Below are 23,686 nucleotides of genomic sequence, written 5' to 3' on the forward strand. Positions count from 1 at the left end.
CATACCTTTTTCATATTAAATTATTAAATTTTATTTTATCTACGATCATTTTCTAAGCTCTATGCCATTATTCCTAGTATTTTAAATTGTCTTTAGCTAGATCCAAATCCCATTTGCTTCCTGCTTGTTATTTACCAATCTTGCATGCTTCTCCACATAATCCAATATTCACCAAGATCTTGTTGAATCATAGATTAGATTCGTCTGGTTTACCTGTTGAATAAAAACTTGCCCTTTCATTTTTGATAACTGATTTGTCTATTTTCCAGCTCCGTTATCTCCAACTGGTGTGAAATCTGAAAAAGTAACCACTACAGCTATTGACCTCAGCTGGAACAAAGTAAGAGGTAAAAGTCTCAAGTTTTGAAAAAATTCAAACTTTTTCATTTATTTTTATTCAAGAAAAAAGTTCCATCCCACCAGCGTAACAGAGTAAAAACTCTTCTTCCAAATTTAGGATTTTAAAGCTAGTTTTACTCTTTCGAATACGCTACCCACTATCTTGAAGTTTTATTGTGACTATCTAAACGCAGGGGTGTGCAAAATTTTTTGTTGGTGGGCCACATAACCCACTTCGGACATCTAGGTGGGCCACACTGAATGACTTGGTGGGCAGGGTTGTGATCCGCAGTCCACCTGTTGCACACCCTTAATCTAAAGAAACAATTGGAATTATCCTATAAACCAGGGGGGTCCAAACCCAGGCTCGCGGGCCACATGTGGCCCATTGCTTCAATATCTGTGGTCTTCGTCGCATTCGGCAAGGAATCAAAAAATCGCAATTTGTGTTTTTTCGTCATAAATTAACTAAAAAATCTTTTGACGTATTGTTGCATCACTGATGTCACATAAATGACTAGTGTTATGGCTTGCTGAGGCAACTAGCATAGTTAAACGAGTGAAGTTCTTAGCACTATTGTGGCCCGCGAACAATGTACAACGCGAACAAAAGTAATTTTGTGGCCCGGAGCTGCCAATCTTGGACCACCCTGATATAAACCAAATTCTCCATAAGATAGATTCAATTTTGCTCATGACACGAATCAGCTCGTTATTCCAATTATTTACAGATTTCGCGGTGAAATACCTGCTTTTTACCCGTTAAGATTCCAGGTCAATTACATTACTCGATCAAAGTATTTCTATATGCAAGGAACGTAACAAGGTTCTCATTTTTATTTCCAGGGGTCAAATTGTACAAAGTTATCATACGCGAACAGGGCTCTAGCTCCATCTGGAGAACAGACGAGGTACAGAAAACTCAACACTCGGTGGTGCAACTAACACCAGGAAAGACATACGTTTTACGTGTCGTATCCGTAGCAACAAGCGGGAGAGAAAGTACAGCAGCCGCAGCTGTCACAGAAACAACATGTGAGTTTATTATTAGGGCTTGGTATTTCAAATCGAATGTTCTAATCGAATCGAATAGTAAATTATTCAAATCGATTCAGACGATAATTTTGAATAGCCACCCTCTTGTATCAATTTAAATCTCTCAAATTTTTATGAAGCCATATTTTTAAAAATGATTTTTTATTTCTAGTCCCAGAGAAGCCCACAGGTCTTCAATTCATCGACATCAAATCAACTTCAATGTCACTAAAATGGGATGAAGTTATTGGTAAGGACATAATTTAGAAATTTTGTTAATTTTAATTCAAGACATGGCTTTCATAATGCGGTCACAGAAAGAATCTAATTAATGATTGCGTGCTTCCGTAGTGTGTGTACTAGGTTAGGGTTAGGCCATAATTGTATTCCAATTTTCCTTATTTTATTTCTATTACGAGTCGTGGACCGTCTGTGTTAGCCATGTGAATATACCCCCTGCCCATAGGTTTCAGTTAGTTTACACAACTTGATGTAAAGTAGACAAACAAAATCAGTTACCTCTATATTGGTACACATACTTCGGGAGCGCCGATAATTGTACATGACATCATCAATTCCCATCTTACTTTAAAATAAAAGACATTATATTTTTCGATTTACAACTTTCCTAATATTTTTTATATTGCAATATTTTAGAAACATTTGCTCATCGTAACCTTAATGATAGCCCTGGAAACTATCTAACAAACGCAATCCAAACGATTATGTCAGTTTATTAGTACCACTGCCTCAAATTTCAATAGGCCATTTCAAAAACCCAATGGCGTCACCAGTCATGACATAATCAAATCATGTTGTCTGTAAATAAACTTTGGCAATATTTGAAAAGTTGTGTGAGAACGTGTTACGTCTGTTTGTAAATAATTGCGTTATCAAAATAAACTATTTCAATCAACGTTTTCTAAAAGCTGTAAGAGCTTATTTTCATCAGTTTTGTCACACAAGAGCAGATAAGCACACTGTTTATTATTCTTCATAACTTATTGATGTCACCTGTCATGTTGTCATCTAAGATGTCTTTTGAGTTATATTTATACTTTTCCAATCTCAGCTCACTATTTTGCTTTAATATTTAGTTAAGCTTATTTGTTCACATACGGTATCATGTCTCGATGATTGTGATTGTGTGTGTGTGTGTGTGCGTGCATGCCTTAGTTAGTTTTTTTTACTTTTGGGTGATCGAACACGTACTACTTCTTTTATCAATACCTTTCCACCTAAAATCTGTAAGTTTCAAACCTTACTCGAGGTTTTGTTCGCTCTCCTGATTCTATAATCAGTTACTTTTATTTTTGTTTTTATCTATTATTATCGTCTATTGCTGATTATGGAGTCGAAATAAATTTATACTTATACTTATTACGCAATATTGGTTGTTTAACTACTAGGGCTTCGTTCATCAATAATAACAGTACTCAGACAATCAAAATGTTAGAACTTAAAATGTTCAATTATGGACTCAAGCCTTGCTTTTGTTCCTCACGGTTTCCCTCCTCCGTGAAATGTGTATCCAATGTTATTCTTTTGAACTACACGTTACTCTTTTTTTTGTGGATTTAAAAAATAAACTTGACTATGACTAAATTGTAAATGACTGATAAGCCTCTTAACTGTTTTTTTTTACGTTTGCTTGTCTCCTTAACAAGAGAAACAGCTGAATATTTGGTTCTCCTCAACGAGAAAAATTAGAGTTTCCACTTTATCAGTTAGAAAATATAAAAATATTAAATATAATATCTTTAATTTTCAAAGTCTTTAAATTTGATGCTTTCTAATTTATAGGAGCAGAACAGTACACCATATATGTGCAAGGAGATGATAAAACAAATCGTGAATTAACTTCAACTGAAGCAGAGGTAAATGATTTATTCTATTCTTTAAATACACGTTACATTACAAAGTTGGAGTGTTCTAAAAATGTCATGATTCGAATGCGACATGTACGAAACCAGTGGGAATCTTATGGCAAGGGGGACACGTGGTGCAACTGAAGCTTGTGCAATAGTAGGACGAATGAGACAGAGGTGAGACATGGGTGATTCCTAGGATACAGGTGGGACGAGTGGAAAAATTGGGCTTTTTTAAGATAGCAAGGCATTTTACGACTGACCGAGGCATAACACCGAGTGTTAAATTTGCATTAGATTTTCTCATTTTTGAAAAAGAAGTTGTTACTGACGTCAACAAATTTATTTATACTTACTTTATGTTCACAGGTTACAATCAAAGCTCTTTCGCCTGGGCAGTTTTACAAAGTTTTTGTTTTGGCTGTCGGAAGAAAGAAGAGGCAATCAAAACAAAGTGATAAGCTAAGAGAGCAAACTGGTATGAAAGATTAGCGCTAGACAAAAAAGCATGGGCCAAATTCCATTCCCTTCATCTCGCTCAAAGTTGCAAGCCATGTCAAACAACAATACATAACGATATTGCCATGTAACACTTATGAATTGGTTCCAAATTTATTTTAAGTAATTAAAAAAAGTTCATCACTTGGATTAATGGATCACAACTTGTTCCATTTTACTATCTTATTTCATTCCAGCTCCATTATCTCCATCTAAACTGCTTATGACGAAGACGGGAACAACTTTTATATCTTTCCAATGGGAACCAGTGAGCGGTATGTACAAATATATTACTTCATTTACCCCTTATAATATGCACTTTTGAACGAGATATGGAATTTGATTTAGAAAACAACAGTGTTTTCAAACAACCTATGACACTAAACTAAATGTTTGCTTTCCACTATTTGTCAATTAAATAGTTATGAAATTTGTAATATCCTTGTATAGTAAAGCCAGTTGAGTGTGTGAGCCCAAATTGGATGGTATTAATTCAGTTATCGGATAATGGTTTATGTCTCTTATCTAAGACTGTATCCGCCCACATGGGTCTTGTGTAGCAGTTCTCCTGTCAATAAAATTAGATAGACAAGATTATTTACTATTTTATAGGCTTTCGATACTCCTGTAGTATATGTACCAGGTTGAGGTTAGGCCATAATTTTATTCCGATTTTTCTTATTATAGTTCTATTACAAGTTTGGAGACTGTCTGTGTTAGCCAAGTGAATATACCCCATGCCCATAGGTTTCAGTCCCTTTACACAACTTGATGTAAAATGGGCGAACAAAATTAGTTACCTCCATATTGGTACACATACTTCTGGAACGCCTGTCATTTTGTAATGGATGAAAATTATAGATCATAATTAAAATACCAATCTGTTCCAACCTGATCAAACCTATACATTGCTCTAATTGAAAACACAATTCCACCAGGTGCTAAATTCTATGAAGTAACAATCCATGGCCGAACCGGACCAACAGAAACAGGCAAACAGACTTCTCAAACGTTCATCTCAGATGACACGGACTATACTGTCAATCAACTTGTACCTGGCGTGGCTTACACCATCACCGTTGTTGGAGTCGGTACTAGTGGACGCAAATCTAGACCGAGTCAAGAATTGAAACAGACTACTGGTACGTGATGCCAGTATTTTTCTTTTTCTCGAAAATTACGCAAGTGTATAATGTTTATCTAACCAAACATTAAACTATATAACTATCTAGGACAGGGGTGTACAACAGGCCGGCCATGGGCAACAAATCTGCCCGCCAAGTCTATTAGTGTGGCCCTCGTCAACACTCAGACTCAGACAGACAAGCATAAAATCCTAACTTTTGTCAAACTGTTGTTAACAAATTATGCAATAACTCGAAATTTCAAGTGTCCCACTAAAATATTGAAAAAATAAAATTTGACATTGTGAGAATTTTTCAATTTATTGTGTACGTGGGAAAAATATGTACAAAAGAAATACTAGCCAGGAAAACGTAGGTTTTGAAAAGTCATGAGGGTCTAAAAAGCGCTTCAAGCGACGAAAAATGGCTATGAATGATACAAAAAAATGAATTTTTCATTACATTTCAAAACGGGGGTTCTGACCCGCAACTTCTTCCCCAGTGAAATGTGTATTCAATATTATTCTTTTAAACTTTGCATACTATATTAAGTAATATCACACGCATATACAAAGTAAACTCTTCTCATCATAAACAATGAGGTTCCTGTCTGAGGGGAAATTCTTTCCCAGTTGGGAAAAGCTTATGAAGTCTGCTATCTTGGAACGATCACTGCCAGTGAATGTTTGAGTGTATTTAATATTCAACACAACTATGAATTTTATATTTTCAGTTCCTGCTGCACTCGATGACGTCATTGTTGAAGACGCTACAGCAACATCTGTTACATTACGCTGGTCTGGCGTCACAGGTTGGACTTTTGACTTGTTGTTAACTGTTTACTGACGTGCAGAAATTAAATCTTGAATTTGAGATTTTGAGTTTCTCGTTTATTATTCGACTAATTCTATAGAAGAGATTTCTATTGTTTTGGTACAGAGAAAATCATTAAACTTTGATGAGCATTAATTTATTTAACATCCAATCAACTGATTATTTTTAAATTTAAAGTCTAATGAAAAATGTGTGCTTAAAAATCATTGCAAAATTAACATATGACACTTTTGGTAACAGATTCAGAAGTAAGTTCACATGCAATGCACTCACATAACTGCCATTATCAAATTTCACACCACCGTTCAAATCGAGACTGGCAATAAAAAAATTCCAGTTTCAGACAATCATGAAGTCACATTTCAAGTTCTCCCGTCACAGAAAAAATCTCCATGTAAAAACATACTTCATCTTAACAGGGGCTTCCAGTTACACTATAGTTGTGAGATCAGCCAGTGATCGTTCCAACACAGTTTTAAGAACAGTCGACACAACTAAAACCACATTTACTGTCCCTGCTCTGGTGCCGGGAGATTTGTATTACTTCTCCATCAGATCGAAAGGTTTTGGCGGGAAACTAAGCAAAGAGAGCCCGAGAGTCGAAGCCCAAACCGGTGAGATTCCTTACAGATTTTTAATGATTTTGCTCCTGCAGGTACAAATGTTCCACAAGTTTACCTTCAAATTCGAGAGTCTATATTAATATACTTTTATTGTTTCAATATTTCTCAGGTTTGCTACGATTATTAAACTTGTTAGATTTTACAGACAATTAAACTATTCTACAAGGGTTCCTCAGAATCTGGAATGAGTTCCACTCAAATAAAAAGGTTAAAAGCCATTATTTTGATGGATCATATCTTCCTCCGTTGTGGTATTTTTTAACCATAAAGTTAAATTGAAAGGAGTGGTGCCGGACTTCGAATTGATGTCTACATGCTTAGTAACAACAAATTTAATTTACTTATTATCAAACATCAATAAATATGTCTCCGTCAAGAAATGTTTCATAATATTTGAGAGAAAATAGTTAAAAATCTCCAACCTCCTGATTTTTTACCACTCACATGAAAAGATACTACCTCCCGTAGTGTGTGTACCAGGCAGGGTTAGGCCATAATTTTTTTCGATTTTTCTTATTTTAGTTCTATTACAAGTTCGGGGACTGTCTGTGTTAGCCAAGTGGATATACTCCCTGCCCATAGGTTTAAGTCGCTTCATACAACTTGATTTAAATTAGGCGTACAAAATTAGTTACCTCAATATTGGTACAAATACTTCTGGAACGCCCATGAAAAAATATTGCTATAGTTTTACACTTCTTGAAACCTGTATCTTGAACGTTAAAAGAAAAAGTAGTTAAATCGAAGTCATATACTGCGAAAAATATCGCAGTTTTATATGCCATGCTCGTGAATATTTTTTAAAAAGTTATAAACAAAAGATTTATAATAAATTTTTGATTAAATCTATGATGGCATCGATAATGATCCAATTCAAATTACTCTTCTAAAACAATGACTCATCAGCGCTAAATCTGTTATTACTATTCATTATTTCAGTTCCTCTACAGCCATCTGACGTCGAAGTTACTGAAGTTGGAACTACCACTATGAGTCTCAAATGGAAATCTGTAAACGGTAAGTAGTATAATATTAGCATCAAGATTTATGTTACCGAGTAAGTTTCACGAATGGTCAGTTGGCGGTTATCCTGTCCATTCCGGGCAAATACTTGGATAGATACATTTTGTGATCTCTTTTGCTTTCATTTCATTGTGCTTTTCCCGAATGGCTAATAATGAACGATTTGATTGATTGATTACAACGGTAAAATATTTCTCACCCACAGGTGCCGGTTTCTACCGAGTGTCAACAAAACCAAAGCAAGGTGATAAAACCAAAACTGACGATGTCAGAGAAACTGAACATAAGGTCGAGGGTTTGAATCCCGGTGTGGAATACGTTATCACAATCAGTGCTGTTGGAACAAGTGGAAGAGAGGGCAAGGCCTCGAGCCCTGTCAAACAAGTTACAAGTAAATAGTTTAACTTAGGAAATACTGTACAACAGGCTGTGTGACTGAAAACGTTTGTTAGGCAGGGGTCAAGTGAAGACAAAGAAGGTGGGATAGGATTGAATATACATATTTATCCAGGGAGAAAGGAAAGTCAATAAGACCACGAACCACGGCCTCTTGTCTGGTTACCGGCCCATGTCGGATATGGGATTAGTTAGCCAGTTATTTGTTTCAGATGCAAGGACTTGATGTCGGAGAAAGCCGTACGAAAACTAATAGAACAAATGTTAGTAATTGTGTGGCTTAAAATCTAACGATTGTATATAATCGTTATGCAAATTTGAATTCTGTAAAAAGCTTTTCTAATTGTTCAGCGTTTCAATAAGTTTGACAATGATGTCATTTGTTATAGCATCATTTAATCTTCTAAGCAACGTGCAATGTGTTTAATTATCTATTGACTAATAACTAGGGATGGGACGAGTCCGGCATTACAGAGATTCGACGAATCCGAGTAATAGGTCAAGGACTCGAATCGAATCTGCCGAGTCCGTGACGTCATAATAGAAAGGCAGAAAAACACGTTTTTGACCAAGCTACATGAGTAGGCTACAGCATCGTGCGCTCACAAATATATATACGTCGTAGCTCCAATTTTTTTCCTAATGGTTCCGCAGATAGCTGTTGAATCATTTTAAAAATATATTTTCCTCTTTTTAGCGGCCATAATACAAACGTAAACGTGGGTCAATGTGCGCCTTGGCTATGAACTGAATTTCCAGCCCACCACCTTGCGTCAATTCTGGTCGGCTATTCAAATATTCTTACATGTTAATATGAAAAATAAAAAGCTTTTAACTACAATGCTTTCCCATAATTCAAGATATTTCTAGCCGTAAATTTACTACGTCACGTGCGCATATGGTAGAGAAATGACACTCGTCGTCAATACATTGTGGTACATCTGCTTGCAATTTAGCAGTTCATGTAAACGTTCTAAAACTCTCCATGATTTCCATTGCCTTTTTAACGAAAGGATTGCACGTAATAAACTCGATTTAAAATTGAAAGAGGTATTGATGAGATCCCCCATTGGGTTGATCCAGGGCATGTTTCATTTTTACGCGAATCAAAAACTCAAAAATATTGCGCTAACACATATTTTATTGTGTAGGCCTATCACATCTATACCAAAAAGGATAGATAGTTTGAAGGCGACTGGCGCAACTTCATTGTAATAGGTGATCAATAGTTTTTACCTTGCGCTATATTATCTGGATATCTGTCGTCGTTTTATTAGGAGTGTTTATATTGCACACGAGGGATATTGTTACAGATCTAACTTTGAATTTTAACTAGTTAAGGTATGTAGTGGGATTTAAAGAGGTAAAAGTACAAACATAGGCCTAAATTAGTAAAAACAGAATTGATCATGGACTCGGTAAAAATGACGTGGACTCGAAATCGAATCCGAGTCCAAAAAATGTCTGGATTCGACTCGAATCCGAGTCCGGATCCGAATCCCGGCCCATCCCTACTAATAACCTAATCATATATTTTCAGAACCATCTGGACCAACAGGAGTGACTCTCTCTAACGTAAGAACAAACTCAATCACAGTGAAATGGAATGAAGTGACAGGTGAGTAAAAAAAATGAGAGAAGACGAGAAAATACTCTCCAAGCTAATTGTACTCACTCAGTCTTAAAATTCTTGTAAGACAAGCAGAAAGCGTGGTATCATTTCTGAATCGATGCCCGCTGTAATATAATTAGAAATATGCACTCTGTAAGCACGATGTTTTTACAAAGTGTCGGGAAATTACTCGGCCTTACTACTAAATATATCTGGAAATAAATATATGGAGGTATATACTCTACGATATTTGAACACTTAAACACTCAACACGTTTTTTGTATACTTATTGTTAGCAACCTGTCTTTACTTTTTTACCAGGTGCCAGAAACTATAAAGTTATTGTTCAAGAAAAAGGGAAAGTTGATGTAGAGGAATACGACACTCTGACTAACAGGTAACCCAACTTGATGTTTTCTTATTTTGTTCTCAATATCTTGTAAAGGTTTTGGAATACTAATAATTGAATTCCCGAGCTTGTCATTGAAATATTGAGTCAAATTCGAGTCAAACTGTAAAGAAGTTCCCGACAGGAAACAAAATAGTATATTTTTTAGAATCTATATAAAAATGAAATATAAAAAATTCTGAAATCGGAGTGAAAATATTGAAAATAGTCCAAAATCACAACTAATTTTTTTGAAGTTAAAATTCATTCTTGAGTGCGAAGAAAGATTACGAACAATATTTTTATGACTTCAAAATAACCCAAAATTAGCAAATACCATTATTTTATATACAGCCATTTCCTCACCGAATTGCAACCTGGAACGGAATATTCTGTATCCGTGTCATCTGTTGGATACGATGGACAAGAAAGCGCACCAAGTGGACAGGTTTCGGAACAAACAAGTAAGATTATAAAATTTAAATTTTCTTTTTTCGAGTGCTCCCATCAAAATTCTACTTGCATAAGCCCTACTACCGGTATATATTTCACTGTTTCAATCAAAATGTTCCAATTTTGAACAAATATATAATTTTCATTGCTCAATTTGTGAATGAATCCAGAATTATTCAAAAGTTCTCTTTCATGCTCAATTTTGTTTTATTTGTTCACTTCCACGAAGTTATTTGATTTACTTTTATGCGCACTCACTCAGAAGTGAAAGAGACTAATCCCTGGGCGAAAGATAGACAACCACTAAAAAAGGCAAAAGTCACTCAAACTAAACGCGAAACTCAAGCAGTTTATAACAATTCGATCGGCTATGCTATGCGGTAATGAATTTCGCATAACTAAAATTTGGGCATATATTTTTTTTTACATGGTACACTGATAAAGGAAACTGTATTCGATCATAATCCTATCATGCTATTAAAACTCAAATGCTTTGATGTTTTTTAAGTGCTACTAATTAATTCGCTTTTTTTGCTTCAGTGCCGAATCCACCAAATATGCTGCGAATAATCGACACCACGGAAACATCAATTTCGTTCAGATGGGAAGATGTACGAGGTGAGTGGTTCATAAAATAGTGTTTACATATCCTCACTTTGAATAAAGCCTGGGAAAAGCACAAAATAACATCACACCACTGCGAACAAGACTCTAGATAGGTGGTTCCCAAACTGGGGGTAATTATCCCCAAAGAGGTAATTTGGTAATTTTTAGAGAGTGATCCAGACGTTCACTGTTTTAACAGTTATTTTTGTAATCCCCGTACTTTTAACTAGTCAGCAGAAAAGCTGGACAATCAATGTTCGCATCGAGTCTATGAGCCTAGTCATCTAGTCAAGCACTCGATAGGGACATAATAACAATACATCGCCATACAGATTGTATGCTAAAACGCTGAGCTAGCACAAGTTTAGCATTCCAAACTTGGATCGTAAGATGCAAAAGGGCCATTGAGCTTTTGGTAGTTCGGTTCAGGAGTAACAATGTCACAAATTTTGGGATTTATCCTTCAGGCCTACATGTTTTCAAACTTTGAACAGCATGAGGTACACTTTAACGATCACAAAATTGAGTTTTATTTAATTAAATGCAGCATTTTTTTTTGTGCATAAGTGCGCTGTGAGTTTTTTGCCTGTTAATTTGGCGCCCCACAAACAAAAAGTTTGAAAACCGCTGGTGTAATCAATTTTTTACTTTTTGGCGGAGGTGGTAAATATTAAAGTTTGAAACTGATATCCATTACCTACCATGCCGACATCATTATTTTGATTCTAATCGTCCTTTCTACAAATTGTCAAATTTCATCCAGTTTTATACAAGGATTATTTAAAACAACACAGATATTATCGGTTGTCGATAGTAATCTCATAATAATGAACAAGACAAGGGCAAACCCGACCATCATCAATGACCTAACACATTGGTTTTTAGCATAACCAAGATAACTAATTCTTCAGCCCATCATCTAACCAATCAAGCCATTGTACCCACAAATATGTTTCATTTTTTGATAAACACTTCTTTTCAGGTGCAATCGGCTATGTTGTCGTAATGACAGAAGTTTTATTTGGTACAGAAACTAGGATTGAGACGATAAGTAATAAGGTGAGTATTGAAGCAAATCCGTATTATTCAAAATTGGTGATGTCATAATTGATTACATTATTCCAGGAATATTCAAAATTGATGATGTCATTCTGATGACGTCACTGATTTAAAACTTTCATTTTTATGATCAAAAGGCCAAACAGAATAATCGGGTCTTATAGGACCTTCATTGCTCCATCTTTAGGTACTGGAAATTTAAAATTGATTGGTCAATATAATTGGTTAGATATAGTATGAACAACAATTTAGCTAAACCATTCATACATTCACTTTGTGCCCGACATCATCCATCTTCGAATACTGAAATCTATAAGTCCATTTGTTAAAGAGAAAAGCTATTTTACAACCCTAACAACTACTACAATTTAACTAAAATGAATCATATCATCTTGGGGAAGACGTTGCCAGAAATTTTCAAAGCAAAGGTTCTGATATTTTGAATTGCCAACCAGCGGGCCGCAATCCACATAGGTTTTCAAGAATTTCGAGGGTTTAAATGCGTTTCAAGCTGCGGAAAATTGCTATGTTTGATACAGATAAAGTATATGAATAAATAAATTCATTTTACCATTCTATGTTGTTTACTCTCCATTACTTAGTGTTTGCCTCTAATGTTACGTCTAATGGAGATAGAAGTACTTGCTGCAATTTCGCTGCATTTATCTACTTAACCTGTTTCAGACGCCCAATCGAGCCCAATTTTGAATACATTTTTATTAATGTCATACGACCCCCAAAATTTACCCAATATACAATAATTATATACCATTGGAAAGGTATTTTAGAGTACTATACGCTAGATGTCACTGGAGGACCGTAAACTAAAACACCTCTTTCAAGAGGTCTCTCGTAACGTCAAAAAATAACAAAAATATTTACACTCTCTCATTCTATCAGCTGTTGGACGTCTACAGCTATTGTAAAGCTGAAATGTGACTATACAGTTGACTGCACATTGGTTTTCTCTTTCATATGGTACTAAACGCTTTTTCATAGCTCGCGTTGTTCAAACGTTTTGGAAATTTTCCGTTTGAGAAGTCACCACATCGAATCAGGCCAGGCTAAGCTTGATAGATCGATCGGTTGTTTGTTTGTGCTTTATCGCGTTGAAAGCTTTTGTGAGTCATAATAAAACATTTATTATGAATCATAAAAGCTTATAATCGTCAGACAAGGAGAATTTGCGAGATAAAACGCCTAACTTTTTTTCGGTGAGGCAGCTGCGATCAAACGACTCGATATTTTTATAACTTCCTGACGTTGTGAGATGTCCACTCTCCTATGTTATGTAGCATATAAAATGACCTTCAAAATAAGACCTTATCATACTAGCTTTTGTTATTGGTTAGCGCGCAACGCCAAGGTTTATGGAATCATTTTCTTGTTGTGCGACGTTTTTATATCGCAGCGGGAAGTACACGCGTGATATGTAAGCGAAATTTTATCACTTCTAAATGTCATATAAGGTTCATTCTCATATCGTTGTGTGGGGAATAAGATTTCCTTTCAAGCAAGACCATAACAAACATTCCAGACCTCATGGTATACACACAGCATTGCAAAACGTCTGAAATTTCGCGCATGCGTCAAACCGGGAGGATTAGGTTAATAGAGTTTAGCGAAAATGAGTAATTTTTTCAGCATTTCAAAGTAAAACCAGGCAGAGATGGAGGAAGAAGAGTTGACTCTTTGCCTTTATTCTTTAGGTCTACTCGTTTGCCTATAGCAAAACCAAAATGATTGCTGTAAACTTGATAATGAACTTAACAGTTAAAAAGCTAGGCCGACAGTTATCGAAAATACCACTATCCCTCCTCAGTTAGTACGATTTAAGCCGATGGTGAAGCGATACTGAACGGTCAGTTGGGCGACAACTTCACGTTCCATGGATAGGGGGTTCCCAAACTTTTGAGCTCGCGATCTCACCCCCACCCCCTGGCTACAACCTTGATCCGTATGTTCACTTCACGTCCAAGGAGACAGTAAAACGAGCGTATCACAAAGATCCTTTTACTTTCTTATCTTTACAGATTACAGTCGAGGACCTGTCACCTGGAACTGAATATGAATTCCGAGTTCTGTCTGTTGGAAAGAAAGATAGAATCAACACTGTGCCAAGCAGAATGCTGATTGAACAAACAGGTACGCGTATTTATTCAGTGTTCACTTTTAGTGTCACAGTTTGACAAGAGACCTCTTTTTGGTGACTTATTCTGGAAGGGCGTCGTTGTCGACAGTTGCGCGTAACCTGTTGGACACAATAAAATAAGGTCCCAGTTGGGAATTTCACCTAATTTTGAAATTGAATTTTTTTTATTAAAAAGTTATATATAAAAAATTGTAAATATTTGTTTAATAATTTCTTTTCTTTAAGATAGATTTATTTGGCGCCAAATGGGAAAGGTTCACATCAAGTACTTCCCGAATTGGCACGCAGAAACATATCCTGATCGATTTATTTTGTGTTACCCCATTTCTGTCCACAAACAAATGTAAACTTTATTTTATTTCTTTCACAGTTTCATCACCAGTACAAGGGGTTCAAATCATGTCAGTTACTCCGAAAACGGTTCTCCTAGGATGGAGCAGATCGCCAGGTATGTGTTTTCTGAGTCGGACGATTTTATATATATCTGGCCAATAGAAAAGTTTAGCGGGGAAGATAAAAGTAAAAAAGCATCAGTTCAAGTCCTTATCATCCTACTCATTCCAGGTGTTGCAAGATATGTTATCAAAGTCCGAGACCATTCTACCGGTGTTCTGGTGGAAAGATTCGATGTAATTGCCAAACAACAATTAGTGGAAGACCTGCAGCCTGGAAAGAATTATTCATTCACTGTGACTTCCATCGCTAACAATGGGAAAGAGAGCGACGAAAGTGAACCTGCTGTCGTAAGCACAAGTGAGTATTGTGTGTTTTAATAGCGAACAATATTGGAATGCAGTCAGGGGCTGCTACCAAGCTTTCCTAATAGATGTCTTTACTATGGCAACTGACTCTGATGACCCCTGAAGATCGTATCATTGCCTCCCAATCATGTACCGAAAACATCTGTTCATTTGATATTTATATATGTATGTATATATTGTTTTCTTGGTTTGACAAAATGAAATAAACTCTCTCTCTCTATCTCTTTTACACACTCGAATCTTTTGAAAAACATTGGTTTTGTGACAAAAGTTTATATATATATAGTATATTTCGATTTTCTATTCTTTGTCATGATGAAGTTTTCCATATAGAGCAAGGGTGTGCGAGAAGCGGCCCTTTATGTAGAGTAATATTGACAAATAACAATTGTAAAACTGAACTGGATTACAACTATTTAATCATATTTCCACAGAGCTTTCAGCCCCGGCTAAACCAGTTGCGAGAACTGTGACGAACTCGAGTGCAACTCTGAGATGGAAGGAAGTGGAAGGTTTGTGATAGTTAATAGTTAATAATAATATGGTCATTACGGTATTTTCCTGTCAGCATTGGATTGAATTGTTTCTATTATCTACTATAGCAGTGGTTCCCACCTTTTTTTCAATCGAACCAAATTTGAAAAAAAAGTTGATTTTGTAAAATCCTGCGACCCAAGGATAGATATACTCAAATACTAAAGGTGTAGTACTTTTATGACCAAAATGAAATGAATAATATAAAGCATTCATTTTTGCTTTAAAGTGAGAAAACTGCGGGGTCTTCCATCAGTGAGTTTTTGAAATCGAAGCAAAATAAATGCTGGAAAATTTTTACTCAGAAGTATTTCCCATGCATGTAATTACTATCGTCATTACCAAATATAAAATAAACAATAAAATTTACTATAAAATAAAATTACTAACTTCTACATTTTTATTGAAAAAAGGAAGCGAGCCAAAAAAACTTTAGGCGATCACTATTGGGTCGCGACTCATATGTTTATGATAAACACTGTACAATAGTAATCTAATGATGTCTCTGTCAAAAGTATAGATGAGTGAATTTAAAAAACTTTTAAAAGAATGCTTAGTTCATGATCGCTGTCGATCTTTAAAAAACTCAAAAGATGCGAATATTTTTAAGAGATTTATTTATTTTAATTTTTTTTTTGTGGCAAAAAATAATTTGAATAACTAAAAAAGTTTAAATAATTTGAAACAGTAGATTAGAAATCTGATAAAAATCTGAATTGAAAGTTAGTGTTGTTTGTTGTCAGGGGCATACCCAGTGGGTTACCCCCCTTTGTTATAAAATTTCGCTCTCTCAACCTGGGTAACTCTCACACTTATTTATATATGGCGGCGTTTTGTATCCACGAAAACAATTTTTTTACTGATCAGGTGCCAGAGAATACATCGTCATTGTCCGTGATGTCGAGCAAGCAACTCAGACAAGGATAACCGTTGAAGAAGAATTTGTGAGTGATTCCACAATTTTATGAAATCTTGTCCATGAATCTGAAACTGAGTCCTGATTAATTATTTCTATACCCGACATGGACTGGTAAACGGACAACAAGTTGTGGATGATTGAGCCGTCTTATCAGATTTCCCCAGATTCTTTATTTAGGTTTTTCTAACCAAAAGGCGAACCGTGCGTACTATGGTTTACAGTTCATGTTGGGCATGATAATATAGTGAAATCAGAGGTATAAGATAGCTAACCGTTGAACCTTCGTTTGATACTCCTTTAGTATGTGTAGGGTTAGACCATAATTTTATTCTAATTTAGTTCTATTACCAGTTCGTGAACTTGCCCATAGGTTTCAGTTCCTCTACACAACTCGATTTAAGGTAGGCGAACAAAATTAGTTAACTCCATATTGATACACAAACTTCTGGAGCGCCCTTCATTTCAATTAAACATATGCTACAATCTGCCCATCCTAAAGATGCCTAAAATCTATTTTCGCACAGATTGTGGTTGAAGAACTTGTTCCCGGTACTACATATTCATTTTCAATCATCGCAGTCGGAGAGAGCGGAAAACAGAGTGAGAAAGGACCGACAACAACTTTGCACACAAGTAAACGATTCTTTTTATAGCGATTCCGTTTTAATAAAGATGGCTAAAAATAAAACACAAGTGTTGCTGTACGGTGTGCACTAATACAAAAGTATTTTTGTGATGTTTCGTTCTACCGAAGTCAGCCTGCTCTAAACAAGTCTAATTTTACTTTAGTTATGTTAGTTGAAATCTGAATAATCGAAGACCTTCAGTTTTTTTGAGTTACAAAATTCTAATTTCAACTCCCGTACTCTGCGTTTTATAATTGATTCCCACTCCAACTCATGTTCCGATTGCAATATAAACAAAAAAACGTCCACTTTAATAAGACATCCATTTATATCTCACATGGGCAAACTACAGCCCATGGGCCAAATCCGACCCGTTGGGAAATTCAATCTGGCCCGCCTGATGCCGTCACAACCAAACTAAAACCAAAATATTATTTTTTAGCTGAGAAATACCTTAAGGATATTGTCGAGATTGCGATTAAATTGAGTTTTGGCTCGAGTTTATTGTTTTCCAATTTTGCTTTCGTAACACTGTAAATACTGTTCATCGAATGTAACTTTTTACGTCACACTTACATTGGCCCGCCAGTCCATGTGAACGAAATTTTTAGGCCCTTGTCCAAAAGCCTAGCCCACCCCTGATTTATATCCTGTTGCCAACTTTCAATACTACTTACTATATTATATATTATTATGACGGCAAAGTTTGTATTTACGTCATCCCCATCATCTTGGCAGTATTGCATTAATGCTTCTCTTGTTATATCTATTACTATAGTTCCCCAAATCCCACGAATCAAAAAGGTTGATTCTATTGCAACGGATTATCTGTCAATTTCTTGGGATGGAGTGAAAGGTGAGCATAATATTTTTTAGTGATATTTGGTCGAATCAAGATGACACAATCATTCAATAACGGTTAACACGCGACTTGAAGCAGTTCGTGTCAGGAAAACTGCTACTAGGTCGTGAATTATAGATAACTGAACTGTTATCCAGAAATGAGTAGTATAAAAATAATGCAAAAATCAGCAGCCATGAAATATATTCACTCTTACAAAATTTTATATCTATCGTAACTGAAAAACATTTCTTCGAAACTCATGCCATCAAATATCTCTGTAGCGGTGTGTGCCTATGAACCACAATTTAGACTTACCGGTAATCATTTAGACCTAATTATTGTTTATAGTGTTAATTAAACATCGGGCTTTGAGGCAACTTTTATGAAAAAAGAAATAAACTTGTCTATGTGTCAATGCCGCTCACTTATCTCATATCAGTATTTTTTTTACTTTACGCTCTAAAACTTGTTTAGAGCGAAATTGTATGAAAAAATGTAGATACAGCTTATAGCCTGTCAGCCTTGAAACTTTTACCACTTTTAGTAAAAGGCTTGGAATATTGCTTTGAGTAAACTCACGATTATTACTTTAGGCGCTACAAGGTATGTCATATATGCTAGATGGAAAAGACCCGGCGTTCGTCAGCCAAGAGTGATCAATGCAACAACCACTATGACATCATACAAATTCAAGGTTCCACTTCCTGGTGTTAAGTATGACATCACAGTTGAAGCGGAAGGAAAAGGCGGGAAAAGTCAAGAAAGTGCAATACTAGAGGAAAGCTCCTGTACGAAATACTCTATGTTGTATATAATTGAACTTGAGTTTAGCATGGATTACAGTTACATTATAATATATTGGAGTAATGCAGTGGTTCCCAACTTTTTAGCACTCAAGCCCGAACCCCCTACCTGTTGTTTTGTTTGGTTGATAGATTCCAAATACCATTATTTTCAATCAGTTCATGCTCAATAAAGTGACAACACCCCGTAAATGAAACCTTATCGAGCAATGAAACTAGGAAGAACGAGGAATTTTCCTGTAAAGGCAAATGTGAAATAAACTCTGCTCCGAGCATTGTGGCCTAAACCGCTGGAGTAATGTATAGTGAATTGGCAAATTTTCAAAGCATTAATAATATCAATGAGCTTTGATGGTCTTTATCATTCGCCTTTTTTTAAATTCTAACATTACTGCTAGATAAAAATTTACTTTCTTTGAAAGGATTACAATCTTTCCTGTTGGCTGTTTATACTGCACTCAATCTCGCCACATAAAAAAAATTGTCTCTTTACACTTCTATACTATTTTAGTGCCAGAGGCGCCACCGACCCCTAAGACGGACGAAGTTTCAACAACATCTGCGAACATGAAATGGGAGCCAGTTCCAGGTAATTTATTTCTCTTGTATTTTGAGGATTTGTTTATATCAGGAGTGTGCAACAGGTGGCCCGCGGGCCATAACCCGGACCGCCAAGCCATTTGGTGTGGTCCTTGTCAACACTCAGATTTTTTTCCATTAAGCATAAAATCCAAATCCAACATTTTTCGTTTACAAAGGCGCCCATGTGAATAAAAATACAGATTGTTTTTTGCTCTTATCACTGCTTTACATCTTTCGGCACTTTGCCCGGTGCATTTATTATTGTAAATCTAAGCGATAGGCGTATTCCCTTTTCTTGCCTTTCCCGCTAAATTTTCTGTGTGGCCCAGCTGGATGTCTGAAGTTGGTCATGTGGCCCACCGTCAAAAAATGTTGCACACCCCTAGTCTACATTATTTTTGGCTGTATTGGCTGCGTCAGCGTATATCCCTTCCTCTTTGCACTGTAAGTGCAGCACTGTTATTACTGAAAGAATCAAAGCTATATTGAGTTGTACAAAAAGTCTGGCTTCAGTGATACTCCTTGCAAACACGCTTGTTTGGGAAGATTTGATATTGACCTGACGATATGTTGCAGAATAAAATTTGTGAAAGTGTGATATTTCAATCACTTGATTTGTCTAATTTAGTAGGAAGATTTCTTCACCTGTCCATTTTAGTTGCTATGAATTGTTCGTAACTTAGGAAAAGATAAGATTCACATACTTATCCCGGGGGAGAGGAAAGCCGTTAAGACAGCTTAATCATATGGTTAACCACGGCCTATCGTCCGGTTACCAGTCCATGTTGGGTATGGAATTAGTTAGTCAGGTATTTCTTTTGGAAGCATGAACTTGATGGTGGAGGAGGCCCTAACCAACCTGCGATTAGGTGAACCATCCTACAGCGGCGGGGAGTTCATCAATCCTCTTGCACATAATTATCCCCACAGGAGATTAAAACCTATAAACCCACGCATATAATCAGAGGTGTGATGGCAAGCGAATTCCGAATGCTTAGCATGAAGCCCCACATCGTCAAGCCGCCTTGTGAGCCATGAGTGGGTGTACCCTTGCCTTGAGATAATTTTTTTTTTATTTGCTTAAAAATGAGTTCTTTTTACTATGAGATGAATATGTGATACCTTGTTTCAAGAAATATCATAAAATCCAATCATGAATTCATTCTTTATATTTTTTTACTATCAACTAGGTGCCGCCTCATACGAAGTACAGATTCTTGATGAATCAACCGGGAAGGAAGAAACCTTGGTCGTTTACAAAGCTGAAGTTCAACTGAAAGGTCTGGATGCAGGAAACTGGTACAGCATCAAAGTATTCTCCCGGGATTCAAAAGGAAGAATGAATAAAGAGGGAAGTTCCGCATTCAGGATTCAGACAGGTATATTTATACTACAATTTTGTCACGCCTTCAAATGGTCTGTGAGAGTATCCATGGATATTTAAAGAACTACTCCTATTTGGAAGGTCAGTAATCTTTCCGGTTTAATATTTCATACCCAATTTATTACACCTAGAGTGAGATGGCAAACATATTGTTTCAACGGTAGAGCCTCACTCGGCCGTTACAGTAGCTAACAATAACTTACAAATAACAGATGGTAAGGTGAACGTATGTTCATAAAACGTTGAAGAATATGTGGACGGAACTTGAAAATAAAATAAAAAAGTACCTAATTAAAATATTCAAAATAAGACAGACAAGATCAAATTTAACAAATATTTTTACTTTTAATTAGCTTCACGCCCTCACAAAAACTGGTCTACGCCTCCCTTGTGGGGCGCGCCCCACCGTTAGAGAATCACTGCTCTAAACACTAGGTTGACCCCACCCAATTTCAACTCTACAAGTATGTTAATAATATTATTCATAATTCGTGGTATGAGTAGCCTTCGATTCCATAAAGGCTCTTGCAATGAAAAATTTCTAATTGTATTGTAAATACATTAATTGCTGATCTCTAATTTGTTATTTCTAATTTTCATCGTATACACGAACAGAACTCTTCGTACAAGTAAATATTTCATCTAAATTGGTGAAACAATAACTTTTTCTCATTTTTCAGTTCCGAGTCCTCCAGCAAGAATGCAGATAGAGAAAGTGACCATGGATTCTGTGTCAGTAACATGGAGAAAAGTGGTTGGTAAGTACCAACGGTGTAGCAAATTGATCATAGAGTCCATGTTGTGAGTATAAAGCATATACGATCAATTCACAGAGTACATATACTTATACAACCAATTCAGTGACTTCGTGAAATGTCTTTTAACTAAAATTTTTATTGAATTTTTTCAGGTGCGGAGAATTATGTCTTAACCGTGACAGCCGATGAATCTGAGGTTGTTGAGTTTGCCAAATCTTGGCAGAATGTTGAAATGTCAAACGGACAAGTTTCTTTCAGAATTACGACAGATAAAAACATGGCCACTGTTGATGGGTGAGTTTGGATTATTCTGGATTTTTTTCTTCGTTTAATGAGGTAAATAGAAGAGCACAACAAAACGGAGTTTGAATACAACCCTTTATATCCATTGGACCATCGCGCCTATCAGTATCATCGTTGAGTCCATCCCTGGGACATGCTCATTGTATCATTTCTTATTTTGTAACTTATTAGATTGAAGTCTGGATCCCAGTTCCGTTTTGAAGTTCAAGCAATCGGAGCTCAAGGTGGAAAAAGCGAATCGATCTCTATGGAGGCGACAACGCGTAAGTTTTATTATAGTACAATTTCATTAGAATGAAATTTTATTTTTATTCTTTGAGAGAGGAAAACCGGTTTGATGACTCAAGCAAATCGCAAACCACGATCACTTTTGGTCTGGTTTGGGTATGGGAATTGTTAACAGTTAATGGTTTAAAATGCATTAATTTGCAATCAATTGGTTACTTGGGAGAAATATAAATTTTTGATCAGAGTGTTACGTATTGTTTGCCACCAACAGCTGGGTCGCCACCAGAAAACCGTAATATGGAAAACCTGGAACCCAATGACGTATGCCATAAGTATACGGTGTCATTCTTTCAAATATCCCCATTCCATAATATCACGGTAAAACACATCAGATAATTTTCGGCTTCCTGGAAAATTTCTTGAACATCTTAATGGCGTCATGACTACGTGATGTCAGCATTTATATATACCAAATTAACAATATTAAGATGAGCTATCCTAATAATTTTCAGATTCTTTGAAATGTCTTTAATTATACTTGTGGTGAAGGTTAACACGAGCTTTCTCTCTTTTAGTTCCTGCTATTGTTGAAGACGTATTAGTCAGCAAGATCTCGACAACTTCTGCTACTATTAGATGGACTGATGTAAAAGGTGAGAAATCTAAAAATTTGGAATAAGTAATAAGCTCAATACAGCAAACCTGCATATTAACTCACTTGCGTGCTCGTGAATATTTATTATATGATGCGACCCTTGTCAACCATGAACTTGTGAAGTGAAAAAACACTCGCCTATTTACACAAAAAATTGAGCATGTTATGAATAAAGTCTACATCAAATCCCACGTTTAACTGATTTTATCAGTATCAGGCTAAATATTTTTTATTGTTCTTTGCCTTTGTGCAAGTGGATTCGCATACGTATAAGGCAAGAAAGCTTCAAGAAAAATACAGATAACTATTTTATTAAACTGTTTATTCTGATACTTTATTCTTTGTATCTCAGGTGCTTCTTTCTATCGAGTACGCGTGAGAAATAGACAAAAACCAATTGTACAAAACGTCCAACAACCTGTCGCAACCATGACTGGACTGATAGCTGGTACTTGGTACAATGTATCCGTCACTACATTTGATATTCTGAACAGGACAAGTGGAGTTCAAAGCGAGAATGTGCAATTTCAAACGGGTATTTAGATTTATCGAACTTTTGATTTTATTAAGTTTGTTTTAATTTATGAAGAGCCCAATATTGAAGAATATGTGTACTCATCAGTGTATTTGCAAGAATATTTGTTCAAAGTAAGGCCATTTTTATGAAAAATTGCTATGTGTGATAAAAAAAAATGCTTTTCATTAAACTTCAAAAAGGGGGTCCCAACCTCCAACTGCACTGGCTATGCCCCTTCTTCTTCTTTTGTAATTTTTTTTTAATTCTGTAAATAAATGGATTTTATTTTACAGTTCCTCGCAAAATCACCGACTTTGAATCAAGTGAAACAACAATCAACAGCATGAAGATATCGTGGAAATCAGTCAAAGGTGATGTCTTATGCATTCTGTGTTTCCTTCTCAAATAAAATATGATAGAATAAGATTGTCATATTTATCTTGGGGGGAGAAGAGCCAATAAGGCGGCTTGAATCATATGGTGAACAACGAGCTATTTCGTTTGGTTACCAGTCCATGTCCGCTGTCAATAAAGATGAACGGGATAATTTTTAAAATCAAATCAGCTATTTTAAAGAGTCATTATAACGAATTGTCCGTGAGCCAGTCTATATAGGAATATCTCATTTGTGAGATATTTGGTTAATTTGCGTTTGCATACATTTGAGATAATAGGGATATAATTTGTGATTAAAACCCAAAATTTGTGATTGTTATTTCTTGATGAATTTCGTCAGTTTTTCAATAATTCATTAATAAATTA

At 35.9% G+C, this 23,686-nt stretch overlaps 1 protein-coding gene across 1 annotated transcript in view; it reads left to right on the top strand.

Annotated features, from left to right (window-relative positions):
• LOC120343167 (titin-like) overlaps nt 1-23,686 on the top strand; it is a 123,188-nt gene that overhangs the window by 61,738 nt on the left and 37,764 nt on the right. The window contains exons 58-89 of the mRNA XM_078110345.1: nt 270-347; nt 1,186-1,374; nt 1,547-1,624; nt 3,178-3,251; nt 3,612-3,720; nt 3,938-4,015; nt 4,679-4,882; nt 5,598-5,675; nt 6,118-6,312; nt 7,261-7,338; nt 7,550-7,735; nt 9,281-9,358; nt 9,674-9,749; nt 10,095-10,204; nt 10,734-10,811; nt 11,782-11,858; nt 13,892-14,003; nt 14,381-14,458; nt 14,575-14,763; nt 15,206-15,283; nt 16,173-16,249; nt 16,749-16,857; nt 17,629-17,706; nt 18,288-18,482; nt 19,009-19,086; nt 20,270-20,458; nt 21,144-21,221; nt 21,374-21,515; nt 21,696-21,787; nt 22,328-22,405; nt 22,760-22,942; nt 23,218-23,295. Coding sequence (XP_077966471.1) covers nt 270-347; nt 1,186-1,374; nt 1,547-1,624; nt 3,178-3,251; nt 3,612-3,720; nt 3,938-4,015; nt 4,679-4,882; nt 5,598-5,675; nt 6,118-6,312; nt 7,261-7,338; nt 7,550-7,735; nt 9,281-9,358; nt 9,674-9,749; nt 10,095-10,204; nt 10,734-10,811; nt 11,782-11,858; nt 13,892-14,003; nt 14,381-14,458; nt 14,575-14,763; nt 15,206-15,283; nt 16,173-16,249; nt 16,749-16,857; nt 17,629-17,706; nt 18,288-18,482; nt 19,009-19,086; nt 20,270-20,458; nt 21,144-21,221; nt 21,374-21,515; nt 21,696-21,787; nt 22,328-22,405; nt 22,760-22,942; nt 23,218-23,295 — 3,600 coding nt within the window. The remainder of the gene's footprint in view (nt 1-269; nt 348-1,185; nt 1,375-1,546; nt 1,625-3,177; nt 3,252-3,611; nt 3,721-3,937; nt 4,016-4,678; nt 4,883-5,597; nt 5,676-6,117; nt 6,313-7,260; nt 7,339-7,549; nt 7,736-9,280; nt 9,359-9,673; nt 9,750-10,094; nt 10,205-10,733; nt 10,812-11,781; nt 11,859-13,891; nt 14,004-14,380; nt 14,459-14,574; nt 14,764-15,205; nt 15,284-16,172; nt 16,250-16,748; nt 16,858-17,628; nt 17,707-18,287; nt 18,483-19,008; nt 19,087-20,269; nt 20,459-21,143; nt 21,222-21,373; nt 21,516-21,695; nt 21,788-22,327; nt 22,406-22,759; nt 22,943-23,217; nt 23,296-23,686) is intronic.

This window comes from Styela clava, chromosome 3 (assembly GCF_964204865.1).
Source record: "Styela clava chromosome 3, kaStyClav1.hap1.2, whole genome shotgun sequence".
NCBI classification, from domain to species: Eukaryota; Metazoa; Chordata; class Ascidiacea; order Stolidobranchia; family Styelidae; genus Styela; species Styela clava.